The 14,638-nt window shown below is 38.3% G+C and overlaps 1 protein-coding gene across 11 annotated transcripts in view; it reads right to left on the bottom strand.

Moving 5' to 3' along the window:
• RAPGEF2 (Rap guanine nucleotide exchange factor 2) overlaps positions 1-14,638 on the bottom strand; it is a 195,349-nt gene that overhangs the window by 23,622 nt on the left and 157,089 nt on the right. For all 11 annotated transcript variants that reach the window (XM_064148732.1, XM_064148730.1, XM_064148736.1 and 8 more), the window contains 8 exons: positions 14,349-14,485; positions 13,741-13,899; positions 12,010-12,162; positions 11,514-11,678; positions 6,865-6,972; positions 6,570-6,773; positions 6,374-6,482; positions 3,640-3,886 (listed from right to left, as the gene is read on the bottom strand). In XM_064148732.1, the coding sequence (XP_064004802.1) occupies positions 3,640-3,886; positions 6,374-6,482; positions 6,570-6,773; positions 6,865-6,972; positions 11,514-11,678; positions 12,010-12,162; positions 13,741-13,899; positions 14,349-14,485 (1,282 nt within the window). The remainder of the gene's footprint in view (positions 1-3,639; positions 3,887-6,373; positions 6,483-6,569; positions 6,774-6,864; positions 6,973-11,513; positions 11,679-12,009; positions 12,163-13,740; positions 13,900-14,348; positions 14,486-14,638) is intronic.

Raw genomic sequence — 14,638 nt, 5'->3', positions numbered from 1 at the left:
TGCTAATGAACTAGAGTTATCATCATACTGTAAGTATTTCTATAAATATATAGGTGCAAATCTGTAATAAAATAATCTGAAGGTGTAAAATGTTTAAATTCAGACATTATAGAACATTAGAATATAAAAAAAAATGCTACTATAAGCAAAGCCTTTTTAAAAGCCAAGAACATCTAAACTGGCACGAACACTTGTAAATACAGCATAAACTACATTTCCTTGCCAACTGCCATAAGAAATCGAGCTAATAAATTAAACGATGTAACACAAATAGACACTAGTATCCTAATTTTAGATACTTAAGGTTTTGTCTAGTGTTCTATCCACCCTCAGAAAAAAAACATTAAGGGTCTGATAATTATCCCTGTTGAGCTGTTAAAGAAAGTGTCCTTCTGTGCTTAAGAATGAATTATTTCACCCAGTACACTCTTGCACCAGTTCTTTTAAGAGCTGTGAATTGAACAGTACTCTGGGAATCTAGGACAACGTCTCAGGGCATTTAAGACAATTATAATTACATAGACATAGCAATTACAATGCAACTCAAAAAAGGTTGGAGACATATCTCTGTACAAAGCATTTAGGTTCTCCCATTCTTTTGTTTTTTAAAAAACAAGATAGGATAACTCTCTATTACCAAACTAGTTTATCAAGTGTAAATCCCAAGCTATGAGCATGAGAGAAAAACTGAAGTACATTGAAAAAAAAAAAAATTCTTGGATTGTCTATCGATCAGTAGTTAAGTTGAATCTAAACATCTGTGGTTTTGTACTTCCACATAAAGTACAAAATACAAGCAAAGATGATCAGCTCAGCACACATCACTTTTATGCTAGCCACAAGCGAGTCTTTTATGACAACTAAAAGCATTTCCAGCAGTTGAGATCTTGTCTTTCACCTAGAAACCACCTCACAGACACAAAAAAAACCCCAAGTAAACAAAATACCCCAAAGCCTCTGAACCTCAAAATGCTTTCTGGTGGTTCTAAACAACTATACAGTATAACTCATAAATGTGTCAGTACTTTCTCTGAGGTCAAACCAAATGAAGACAATGTGACAACCTCCCTTATGTGATACACATTTGCAGTTTGACATTTTTATATAATCTTATACCTATCCTGTGTGTCATGACCAAGGCAGCTTCAGTAATGCCAACCAATTGACAAATGTTGGTAAAAACCCACACACACATTACTAAAATTCTTCTCTGTTCTAAATATCTGTATAAGACACTGGAAAGCATTTACCTTACACTCAATTCATTCTATTTTTAAAACTGAGTTCTAGTTCATGCAAATAAGAAATGAACCCCCTAAAATTTCAGATGCAAACAGCAACACTAAAACACTCTGGATCCCATAAAGATCAACTGCCCCTGTTGTTACACAAAATATTTAATTATGTTGGTGAAATGATACTGTGGTTTGAAAGGAAAGGCATTTCTATGGCTTTCCCTATGCATTTGCCACGAAGGAAGATAGCATTAACTAAGAAATAATTTGCCTGGTGAATGACAAACAGGGTAGAATACATAATACAATGCCAGAGCTGTCTGAATGCTTCTTCCTTCTAAACACACTATACTATGCATCCCCCTAGAGGGCTGCAAATAGAGGAGAGCTGCTTCTTTCTCTGCAATGCTGCACTATGGACCAAGCAGATGGAGGTGAATGCTGTGTTTAATCCTTGTATGAGTAACTCAGCCTACAGATCACAAAACCACTCTGGATTAGAAGAATAAAGAAGGCAAAGAGCTTGAGCAGAGATTGTAGATAGAAGCATATTTCAAGAGATGCCTCATAGCTCATCAAGAGAAGGATATATATTCCGCAGTAGATGCAGAGGAAACAGCGTTATTTTCCCAGTACAAGATGTTACTTGACATCATTGGACTAAAAAGCAAGACTGAGAGAAAGCATTATCCCCTGTTCAAACTGATTCACCTTTAATACTGATTTAATGTAGACAGACTCCCTAAGAATGACCTCATTCTCGTTTAAAGATTGGTTTTACAGGGCTATGTTCTGGAGGCACTGCAAACCTCTACTATATTCATGTTGGAAAAAATGTGGGATGGTTTCACCTCACAAGCTAGCTGACTCATGAAGCCTTTAAATACCAACTTTAACTAATGAGTAAATCAGCTTTTTCATCCCTATTGACTTTCTGGCATTTAAAAATACAAAAATATGTAAATTCCCTTAGCATAGGCAGTATAGGAAGAACAAGACAGAAATTTCCACGCAACTATGGAGGGGGAAAGAAGCACAAACAACAAAGCTACGCATCTCTATGCAGAAACTGTGCAGACAGAAACATCTGAATGTCAACAGGCTTTGCAAATAAATTGCTATATATAACAAATGAAGTCAACCTAGCAAAAGGAAAATAGGTCAAGTGGACTGTTTTTCTGAGTCTTACCCAAAGAGGTCCCTGCACAGAAAAAGTGCAAAAATGAAAGGAATCAAAGGGGAGAGAAAAAAAAAAAGGTAAAATCTGTGAGTAATGGTGAACAACGCAAAAAAAAATAAAATCACACTTAATAGTATGCATGGCTCATCTGAGAACACACACACAAGACTGGAGAAATAAAAGAAAATATTCTAAAGACTAACAACAGAAGAGGATTTAGAGATTCTACTCTACCGAAATGTATCAGTGTAAATCCAAGAAACATCCATTATTTGGATATAATAACATATAATCATTTAACTTTCACATTATGAATCATAGAATCAAGCAGGTTGGAAGAGACCTCCAAGATCATCCAGTCCAACCTTTCCCCCAGCCCTATCCAGTCAACTAGACCATGGCACTAAGTGCCTCATCCAGGCTTTTCTTGAACACCTCCAGGGACGGCGACTCCACCACCTCCCGGGACAGCCCATTCCAGTGGCAAATCAATAGCAGGAAAAAGTCCTAGATTTTAAGCATACATGTCTTTTTCATGAAAGTCACAAAAAATTCCTCCATGAGTCACCGAAAAGAAAAATGCATGATATAACACTGATTACAGATCAGCTAACCTCTACTACTCATTCTTCCCCATTGCTGCCATTGTTCTTGGCCAAGAACTGCAGTCCCACGAAATCATATAAAACTCATTATATATTCTTTCCAACTACTCTTATCAGAACTCTATTCTGAAAATGTGTTCATAGAACAAAACATATATCTTTTTTAGATTTCACTAAAACAAAACAAAAATATTCAATTCAATCTCCCTCATGGCAGTAGGTAGAAATTTTTAGACCACTGGAATGTGGATAAACTGAAACCATTGATCCCATCAAGCACTTGCAAGCAAGACTGCTTGCAGCTATTCTGAAATGAATTGAGATGTGTTTTCAGGTGGGAGGGAACTTCCAGTTAACTGTTGTCTTAAAACAAAAAAATATTTATACCATCACTTTATCTATAATAATTAAAATGCATCCATATTGATGTCAAGAGCTGCATTTTTAGTAGTCTATGACCATTCCAACATTCAGACTAGCATTTTCTAGTATATTTTTCAGATTAAAGCTTAGTTTGCTTTAATAACAAAGTATAATGACAAATTTTAAGTATCATCATAAATTATTTCAAAATAGTAAATTACATAAGCAAATATTTAAGAGGAAGTACAAAACTCACTTGTATGGTTTCTGAGGCAGAATACTGATCCGGGTCTTGTCAAGTATCTTCTTTAATTTATTTCTTCCTCCAACTGTATTAGCTTTACTTTTCTTATTTACTTTTTCTAATCCTATTACCTGCTCCACATCAACAGCAAGGTCTGGGATAGAATAACGACTTGCCTTTTTAATATCACCAATTTTAGGCAAGTGGGGAGCACCGTTTCTTTTTTCCTCTGACAGCCGTGTTAGAAGTTCTTTAAAAACTGGAAAAGGGAGGAAAGAGAAAGATCAAAATTGTAAAAGCAAGCTCTGTGCACCACCCCAGTTTAACACTGATCATTACAAAACATCTGATTAGATTTTCTGTCAAGTATTAATTTACATCTAAGACTTAAAACAAACAATATTAATTTTTTAAAAGGGCATTCATTTTCTGTAGCATGATTCAGAAAACAGTAAAGTGCCTGAGGTCAGAAGAGAAATAAATTAGATGACCACATTATTGCACACATAGTGTCAACAGAGGACATGGACTTCCCAACCAAAGGACACGCTTCTGTGGAATAGCAGCACGTAAAAAGAGCATGCTGGATAAAAATGAGATGGGAAAACTACAAAGTGAGAAGGAAGATTTTAAACAGGTAGCAAAAGAAGCTATTAGATGGACAAGACACTATTAGCAACAAGAACAAAAAAAATCAGAATTCAGAGAGAAAACTGCAACAAGATCATAAGGAAAAATTTAAGTACAAGACTACTTAGACTACCTGAATATTTGACAGAGCTGTTGTGTCTATCTGCTAAATATAGAAAATCTTTCAGACTCCCTCAGCAACCTACCAAGGAGTCATTTCTGAGGCAGAATTACCCAAAGAATCTGTAGTTCAAGTTTTAGCTTCACAAGAACTTTGATATCTTTACATAAACCAAACAAAACTGATCTGGAGATCAAATCACACATTCTGAGTGTGAAAAGTCATCTCCATGTGTAAATGGAAAAAGTAATCTAGTGAGTTGATTTGTAATAAAAAATGAAACCTGATAATTAAAACCAAGGAATTGCAGAGAAAGTGGGAACAAGGGCATCTGAGTACTACGGGTTAAGATTTACTATTAATTTTGTCCTTAATATCCATCCATATCTCCAGAGGTACACAATAAATCACCAAAAGACTTCAAAAGCTTCAAGTAAGACACAGAGAGAAAACTGTTGGAGAACAATCTGAGCCAATAACTCTGCTGTTAAATGGGAGCTGGGTGCTGGAGAAGACAAATTTGATACAGATAAGATGCTGCTGCTAAAAAAGTCCTTTTGGGATTTGTTGATAAAAAATACTGCATGCAGTACACAGAAAACACTGTGATTGCTGTGATTCAATTTATTTATTTGCAGTGGAGCAACAAGATTAAAAACGTACAGAAACTCAACTGCTGAAGAAAATGGGTTTTGTCTTAAAGATACTAAAGCAACACACGGGATCCAAAAACCTAGTGTGTGAGGGTTTGTTATACAGAACTTACACATACAGAAACAAGTACACACTGCTAAACAAGCATAAAGAGATGTATTAAGCAATGCCTTAACTTTTGGAAGCTATTTAAATATTAGAATCTTTAATACAAAGAAAAAAAGTCATCCACAGGAAACAGACTTATTTTTGGAGAGAACCAAAGCATATTTAATCATCAGTTAGTGCAGTGACATCCTAAGGAAACATTCTGTCTTATGTGTGACAAATAACCTGATCCTGACAGAGGCACTAAATTACATCAACAATCCAAACATCTGGCGCTTGAAAAAACCAAAACCAAAACCAAAACTACCCCAACAACACAAAACCAAAACCTACAAACTATTAATTACTTATGATAAGCTAACCAAGGTCCTGAGCTGCTTAAAGACTCCTTCATGATTGCTTTAGCAGAATCATTGAGTCAACCAGGTTGGAAGAGATCTCCAATATCATCCAGTCCAACCTAGCACCCAGCCCTAGCCAATCAACTAGACCATGGCACTAAGTGCCTCATCCAGGCTTTTCATGAACACATCCAGGGACAGCGACTCCACCATCTCCCTGGGCAGCCCATTCCAATGGCAAATTGCTCTCTCTGGGAAGAACTTCCTCTTAATATTAAGCCTATAGGCTTCCCCCAGCACAACTTGAGACTGTGTCCCCTTGTTCTGTTGCTGGTTGCCTGGGAGAAGAGACCAACCTCCACCTGGCTATAGCCTCCCTTCAGGTAGATGTAGACAGCAACGAGTTCACCCCTGAGTCTCCTCTTCTCCAGGCTAACCAACTCCTAAGTACTTGTTAGATGGAGAAATTGATTCATAGGCTAGAGGGATTGTTTTCACCTAGCTGGCAAGAAAGTTTCTATTCACCTTGCCACATTCATTGTAACCATGGACTGAAAAGCTAAGCAAACTCTGTAGACAGATCAAAACCACAGAACAACAGAAATTCCAGCAAAAGCTTCTTTCTTGAGAAAGGACTGAAACACACAAACATTTCTAAATTCAAGCTAAATTGTTACAATAGTTCCTGTTAATCCAGAAACATGCAGTTGTGAAGCTGAATTTACTTCTTAGAAGACCCTGTTCATACTTTTTAACTCTGCAACTATGAACGAAAGCTTTTTCTGTACCCCGGTGCAGAAGAGTTTCGAACATGATCTTAAATTATTTAAAGCCATAAAGAGTGCATTCAAATTGGAACAAAATTTAGAACAAAAAACGTGCACAACCTTACCAAATAAATTTGTTTTCACAGTGATAGACAGATGAGTGTTATTTCTAAGGATTTCCATGGCTTTTGACAGCTGAATGTTTTCAAAGTTTTGACCATTCACTTCCAGTATCTAAAAACACCAATAAGTAGTGTTATTTCCTTTTGACAAAGAGACAAGAAATGAAAAAGAGAAATGATACCTTTTAAAATTGCCTACCTGGTCTCCACGTTTCAAGCCTGCTTCCGTTGCTTTGCTACCAAAGTCTACACTGTCAACAAAGATTCCAAATCCCTTTTCCGACCCTCCCAGCAAGATGAAAGGTAAAGGAGCTTCTCGAGATGGCTTTGTTAAGGTTATCAATCTTCGTTTTGCTTTAGCAGCACATGCAATATTTAACAGCCTCAAATGTCCACCCATTTTCTACAAGAGAAAAGTATAATGAGTTATGCGTAACAGCAGTCTGGCTTCTCCCTGCCATCCTAAATTGTCATAAACCCCTCTCAATTCTTACCTCCCTCTCCAAATTGTTCTCAAATTCTTCCAGAAATCGAGTCATAGCAGGATCTCCTTCAAAATCATTGAAGTGGTTGTTCACCCACAACAATACTACCCGTGTAACCTGAAAATTAATTAATAATGTTAAGTATTCTCCAGGAATACCCGGAACAGCACTAGTGCCAAGTCCTTCAAAAAACCTGCTCCTTAAAGCCCCTGCAAATTTCCATCAGAATCCAAAATATTATATATATACACCCCCAAACTATCATAGAATCATAGAATCAACCAGGTTGGAAGAGACCTCCAAGATCATCCAGTCCAACCTATCACCCAGCCCTAACCAATCAACTAGACCATGGCACTAAGTGCCTCATCCAGTCTTTGCTTGAAGACCCCCAGGGACGGTGCCTCCACCACCTCCTTGGGCAGCCCATTCCAATGGGAAATCACTCTCTCTGTGAAGAACTTCTTCCTAATATACAGCCTATACCTACCCTGGCACAACTTGAGACTGTGTCCCCTTGTTCTATTGCTGGTTACCTGGGAGAAGAGGCCACCCCCCACCTGGCTGCAATGCCCTTTCAGGTAGTTGTAGACAGTAATAAGATCACCCCTGAGCCTCCTCTTCTCCAGGCTAAACAGGCCCAGCTCCCAACTAAACTTTACTAACACGCTACCTCTACCAACTTAGAACAAATTAAGGATTAATTGTTTACAGCTGTATAAGCAAGTGTGTTGTATTTCATAAAGAATACTATGAGCTATAAAATTATCACTGGCTGTATCAAATTTCAGTAAGAAATAGAGCACACAGGCACAAGGCAATGAGATAGGTCCATTTTTGACTTAAAACAATTTCCTGTGCATGTACATTTCCAAATCTGCTTAACTCTTCAAGCGCACTATCATAAACCTTCCAATACTGCTTTATATTTATTCTTCAATCTCACAAATCTTTATACAAGCCATTAACTTCATTTAGCACTTGCCTGTATAAAAGAGATATTGTATGTTTAAAACAACAACCAAAGGAGCTGTTGTGAGAAGCAGGAAACAGATTTTAATGGTGAACACTTGCAATTTGTTTCCTCGATCTTTTAGTTTACTACTCCTTCCTTCTTTACTTACTTTCCCTACTTCCCTCGAGTAATTATGACTATCAGGATAAAACTCTAAAGGAATATTACCAAAGAAGCCAAACAATAAAAGCTTAATTTTTAAAAATTTTATGGTTCCACTGATGGAACCATAAAATCTGATCTTAGTATGTGATTCTACCTGGAACATCAGCAGCATTTGCCCTGACAAAATAAAAAGAGTTTTGATGTCTTGAATTAATACTGATACAACACTATATGTAAAAAGCTCTCAGATCCAAAATAGTTGTACCACCCAGCTTTATCTCTGAAAATCCAGCTGCATTTCTTCTGTTAAGCTGGAACAGTAAGTTAAGCAGAGAAAACCTCTAACCGTTTCAGTAGCTGGAGTCTAAGAACAAAATCTCATATGGTATTTTTATCAGCTAATCATAGAATCACGAAATGTCAGGTGCTTGAAAGATCATCTAGTCCAATCCTCCTGCCAGAGCAGGATCACCAATACCAGATCACACAGGAACGTGCCCAGGCAGGTTGTGAATATCTCCACAGAGGGAGACTCCATAACCCCCCTAGGCAGTCTGTCCCAGTGTTCTGTCATTCTCACAGGGAAAAAAATCCTCCTCATGTTTAAACTTCCTATGCCTCAGCTTCCACCCACTGCCCCTTGTTCTGTCATCGGGCATCACCAGGAAGAGCCTGGCTCCATCTTCCTGGCACTCACCCTTTATGTATTTATAAACACTGATGAGGTCACCTCTCAGTCTCCTCTTCTCCAAGCTAAAGGGCCCCAGCTCCCTCAGTCTCTCCCCATAATAGAGATGTTCCATTCCCTTAATCATCTTTGTGGCTCTGTGCTGGACACTCTCAAGCAGTTCCATGCCCCTCCTGAACTGGGTGACCCAGAACTGCAAGTGGTAATCCAGATATGGCCTCACTAGGGCAGAGTAAAGGGGCAGGAGAACCTCCCTTGACCTAGTAGCCATAGCCCTTCTAATAGAGGCATTGCCCCTTCTAGCCACAAGAGCACATTGCTGGCTCATGGTCAACCTCCCACCTACTAGGACCCCCAAATCCTTTTCTCCTGTGCTGCCTTCCAACAGATCAGTCTCCATCCTATACTGATCCCTGAGGCTGTTCTTTCCCAGGTGCAAGACTCTACACCTGCCCTTGTTGAATTTCATTACATTTCTTCCTGCCCAACCCTCCAGCCTGTCCAAGTCTCCACGAATGTCAGCACAGCCTTCTAGTGTGGCAACCACTCTACCCAGCTTGGTGTCATCAGCAAACTTGCTGACATTGCACTCTCTGCCCTCATCCAGGTCATTAATTAATATATTGAACAGAATTGGTCCCAGCCACACTCTCTCAGTTTAGCCAGAAGGATGCTAAAGCTAACCCCATCCATTCTTTGTATCTGCAGTCTCTTATGTCAAAGGTCTGATGCCAGGCATGCAAAACCAGACTCTGTCATCCTTATATGCAGTTTCCAAGCACTTTGCCTTTTACTCCAGAAAAGCATGCAAATTCAGACAAATTAGTAAAATTAATGACTGAACTAATCAAGTACTTGAAAATTCCTGAAGGGTTCAGATTTCTAATAGGGAGTAACTGCACATCACTGTGTGCTACAGCTTCCAACCACAGGGATGCAGGCTAGGAGTAGTATTTCTGATATGTTTGACATGTTTACACCCTTGAAATTGAAGATGAGCTTCCTTGCTGTTAAAACACCTGTGGTGTTTCTCATTTCTGTGAATGACAGTAGAAGGTCCAGACAATGTCTCATTAAACTTGTAATACATTTTAAATGACCGCAGTGATGACTTCAGTATCAATGGTGCTTTCAAAACTGGGACTTACTAACATAAACCCAAATGACACTGAGCTGGGAAGGGTCTAATGGTCACTTCAGAGCAATGCCATCACTTGTGTCACAACCAAGAACATCATTAAAAAAAGGATTAAAGCCGTAAAGTCAAGTAGCCTGCTGCAGGGCAAAATCATCAGTAAGGTTGGATCCGAGCTATTCCAGTCTGATTACTATTGAGAACTGATTGTCCTCAGGAATTTTCACTCTCCTCTTTCCCTCTCCTCATTGACTATCAGCCCTTGACACAAAACAGTCAAGATCTTCCATACTCCTTGCTCCCCATTTGCTTTTCTCTACTTGTCCCAAGCCATTCTCTGATTCCTGCCTTTCTGTCAGTGCTCGAGGATTTTAAAATCATTGGTTATTTAGCTGGCAGAACAAAGAGCTGCTCTGTTTTCAGACATAATACCAGCAAGTGTGCTGGCTCATGCTTTTACAGAGGCTAAGGGGATTATCTATTGCAGGACCAAAAAAATAAGTTTAAAGATTAACTCCAACATTATAGCTCTGAAGCTGCAACAAGCCTATGCTAAACGGTATGAACTTCAAAGCCTATCCTCTGACAACTGTAGGATCCTTCCTCCAAGGCATAGATACACTAACATTTCTAGGAAAAATACCCAGATTTAAGTAAAACTGGAAAACCAAATTTCTTTTTAACTTTACTGATACAGTTTCCTTGATTTTAAATTTATATTTTTAAAAAAGCCCACATCTGGAAACTTTTACTAGTTATTTTTACATGAGAAAAGTTGCATACAAGGGAAAATAAAGCATTATAATGTGAAGCACAGTACAGTCTCAATAGACAGTGTGCCAAAACTGGGCTTTATTCTTCCATCATGGCAGTTTTGTTTAGGAAACAGGATGTTTGATTGCTTTTTTGTGTTTGGGTTGGTTGTTCAACCTGAAGAAGAAAAGACTACATTGAGACCTAACAGCAGCATTCCAGTACCTGAAGAAGATCTACAAGAACACTGGAAAGGGACAGTTTACAAAGGCCTATAGTAACAGGACAAGGGGAAATGGTTTTAAATCAGAGAAGAGCAGATTTAGGTTCAACATCAGGAGGAAACTCTTTACTGTGAGGGTGGTGGAACACTGGAACAGGTTGCCCAGGGAGGGAACTGAGGCCCCATGCTTGGAGATATTTGAGGTCAGGCTTGATGGGGCTCTGGGCAACCTGATCCAGTGGAAGATGTCCCTGCTTGCTGCAGTAGGTTGGACTAGATGACCTTTGGAAGTCCTTTCTGACCCAAACTATTTTATGATTACACGATTCAACAGATTCTTAACAATGGCTATATTTTCCAGTCCTCTTATATAAAAACAAATTATCAGAAAACGTTTGCCAAGCTGCATTAACAAGTATTATGTATGAAAAACACAGCTCTAGTTTCAGGATGCAACAGAATTCTAATGAATTCAATACAAGTACTGATTAGTGGAAGAAAGCTTTCCCTATATTTACAAACAACTAAATTACGTTGTAAAAACACTGCAATTAAAACACAGCCAATTTACCTTGCCTGAGCACATTAATAAATAACAAAAAAAAATGTTCAGTTTTATCCATATATCCTGCCATTTAAGGAAGTCACCAGCTATTTGTTCAGTCATTCTCTCTAAAACCTGTCTTATCCTTAAAAGCAATGCAAATTCTAACAGTGATGTAATTCGAGGGATTTTAACCTTATCCCTGAGGCTGGGGTCGTTGAACCACTCCAACAACTTCCTGCCCACTTCCATTGGGCTGGAAAGAAAGGTCCGATATGTCAACAAGAAGTCTTCTATAAACGTTGGGTCTACCACAGAGTGCTCTTCCACCAAATGCATTGTTAACCTTTCAGCTGTTCCCTACAAAAAGAAAATAATCTTGGTTATTAAAATAAATTTTCAGTGTAAGCTTTTCTTGTAGCATACTAAAGCTGCATTGCACTAGAAAAAATACTGGCATCTATTTGACTATGCAAACATAACAGCTTGACCACTGTAACAAGAAATGTAAAAACCTATTAATTTCCATAGAAATCACATAGTTATCAACGTGCACGAAGCCAAAACCTTGAAAGATGATCTATTTTCAAATACTTAATATTAATATGCCTCACACAATCCTGGACCTAACTTGCAAAGTTAAGAAGTTCCTACAACACAGACTTCTTCTGCAAGATGCTCCTGGTTTTACCTTGATGACAATGTGACCCTTCCTTGTTCCAGTGCGATCAAGCTCCCTGTGCTCCTTCACCATCACAATCTCCCCTTCCTCTTCTACCTTCTGCATGTTCTTTTCCACTTGATTGAGGATGCGGCAATAATCTTGCTGGGCTATGCAAACAAACTGGAAAGAATCATTGCACACCAGTATTAAAAGGTAAGATCTCCAGAAAAGCATTTAGACTTAAGATGCATTTAGTCTATTAACAGAAAAGATAAAGCAGTTTCTCAGCCTGCAGTGTGCCAGGTGTCTTTTCAGCATTTCAGCTGTAGTAAGCAGGTGAACACACAAGCACTGTACTTCCACTATAGTCTTGCAGTCAGAAGGGAGCAAGATTCATCAAAGCAAAATGGTTTAGCATTATCAGCCATTTTTGCTTAGCTCCTTTGACCTCCTCTCTCCTAGAGATGAAGCTCGGTATCCTAGCTTTCATGTGGTATTTAGGAAGGTAAACCTTGTGGGTTTTGCCCTTACTGCTACTGCAAAGTCAATCATTAAGAAAACTAGCATTTATTCAATTATACCGGTATAAGCACACAGAAATAAATTACTTCTTGATTAAAGTATACAGCAGGAAAAATATGTTCTACAATAACTTGCTCAGCCAAGAATAAGTGCAAGAATAAATACTTTAAGAATACTCTTAGCACCTACGCTACACAAATACAAATGAGACCACCCACAAAACCTTAGAATAAGAAAATAATGTACCTACAATTAATTGCCTTTTATAACTTGTTAGAAGTTTTATGCCATTGTCTATTTTCAGGGGCTAGGTTAAATTGCCTTCTTACATTAACTCATGTATTTAACTGAAAGGAATTAGTCGTGTTTATTCTGATTTAAAAGTTGTTAAACCATCATGTACATACTTTGGACAAAGGCAATAGATTCACAGAGATTTTTCTTCTGCATTCTTTCTAATTTATGTGCATACCTTTTCTATTTCCAGCAGCTAATAGCAGCTGAAATGCAAGTCCTATACTTTGGATTAATTGCAAAATACTATCCTAGCAAGATAACACTTACACACGTTCTGGATGGGCAAATTAAACCAGGTGACTACATTAACACACATTTACAGCCATTTCAAAGGGCATCTAGCGGAGGACCAAGTAAAATGCTTAATTTGCCCAGGGATTAACTATTATCTTCTGGATGGGAACAAGCAAATAGCAACCACATTTCCAGATTAGACTAGTTTCACATCATGAGAAGCATTCAATACATCTGATTGCTTGTGTTATAGTAAACACCAAGGCATTTTCTTTGACAGGTCAGATGAGCCGTAACCAGGAGATATTCCACTCACAGCATGCAACAGAGCTTGTATTGCTTTAAGATTTGGTAACTATGTTGAGTAAAGAAGAATGGCTGTTACTTGTAGAAGAACTTGTAAGGGCTAAGGGACCTTGAGATCCTACTAAGTGAAAATGTAAGGAACAGGATGTATGCAATGGGCTGCTGGACCTTGTGTTCTGGAGAAAACATACAGACAAACCTCTTCCTCCAAAATAGTCTCTACCTATATGAAGAGAATTCAATTTACCAGACAGTGAGTATGCAGAAGTCATGTTTCCCAACTATTGTACGTGGTTACACACCAGAGATTTTACATAAATTCAAAACCATGTCTAGCTATCAAGTTGCATTATGCCTTAACATATGTGAATTTGCATGTATTACAGCCTGACACTCTACCTGGCAGTCATCCACTTTGGTTCTCATTACTCCTTTCATATATTCCTTTTCCATGGTAGGGGAAACACCAAAACTGTTTCCCATGCACAGGATCTCTGTTCTTCCATCAGGGTATGTCACTTCCACAGAGCCGTTCAAAATGACTGACCAGGAATCCAGCTACAAATCAAACATTGAAGAACAGATGAAGACTGAATCACCTAATGATGCAATATCATACTGTACGGATACAACACTTATGGAGATATTGTGTAGATACAAGTCTTACTACTATAGGAAAATAAAAAGGAGGTTTTTTTAGCATCTATTAAAAACATTTAGTCTAACCTATTAAAAACATCTAGTCTAACCTTTAATGTGTGGCTGTTTCCAGCTCAAAAAACCTGGGGTCTGAAGTTAATCTTTCGTGTTAAGTGTTTATGTAAGCTTTTATTGCATAAGAAATGAGTGCTTAAACAAAAGCTTTCAAATTAATCCAGAACAGAATGAGTCTGAATTTACTTGGTCACCATTACTTTTTTGAGTTTTATGCAAGAAAAGAGAAACTTAACCCTGTGGAACCTGGGATGCGCGGTATAATAGGAGAGTCAAAACCGACTTCTACTGACCTCTTCCCCATCATTTAGTACAATAGTTCCTGCTCTCTCCACGACTGCAAACACCATTACAGCACAGAGCTCTCTTCTCACTGACATTGTCATGTTGGCAAAAGCAGGCAATTGATGCATGAATTCCAGTAGTTGTTCTGAAGGAGAAAAAGCCCACTCAGTCATGCATGTCAAAACAACAAAGCACAGTAAAGGCAGTTCTTCAGAAAGATGCCCAAGGCTACTTAAGCTAAAATGCTGCACAATCGTTCCTGTATACTAATACATCATCTACAGCGGCCTGTTGTAAT

Source organism: Pogoniulus pusillus, chromosome 9, assembly GCF_015220805.1.
Source record: "Pogoniulus pusillus isolate bPogPus1 chromosome 9, bPogPus1.pri, whole genome shotgun sequence".
Classification (NCBI taxonomy): Eukaryota; Metazoa; Chordata; class Aves; order Piciformes; family Lybiidae; genus Pogoniulus; species Pogoniulus pusillus.
This window is presented reverse-complemented; position numbering and strand designations above follow the sequence as displayed.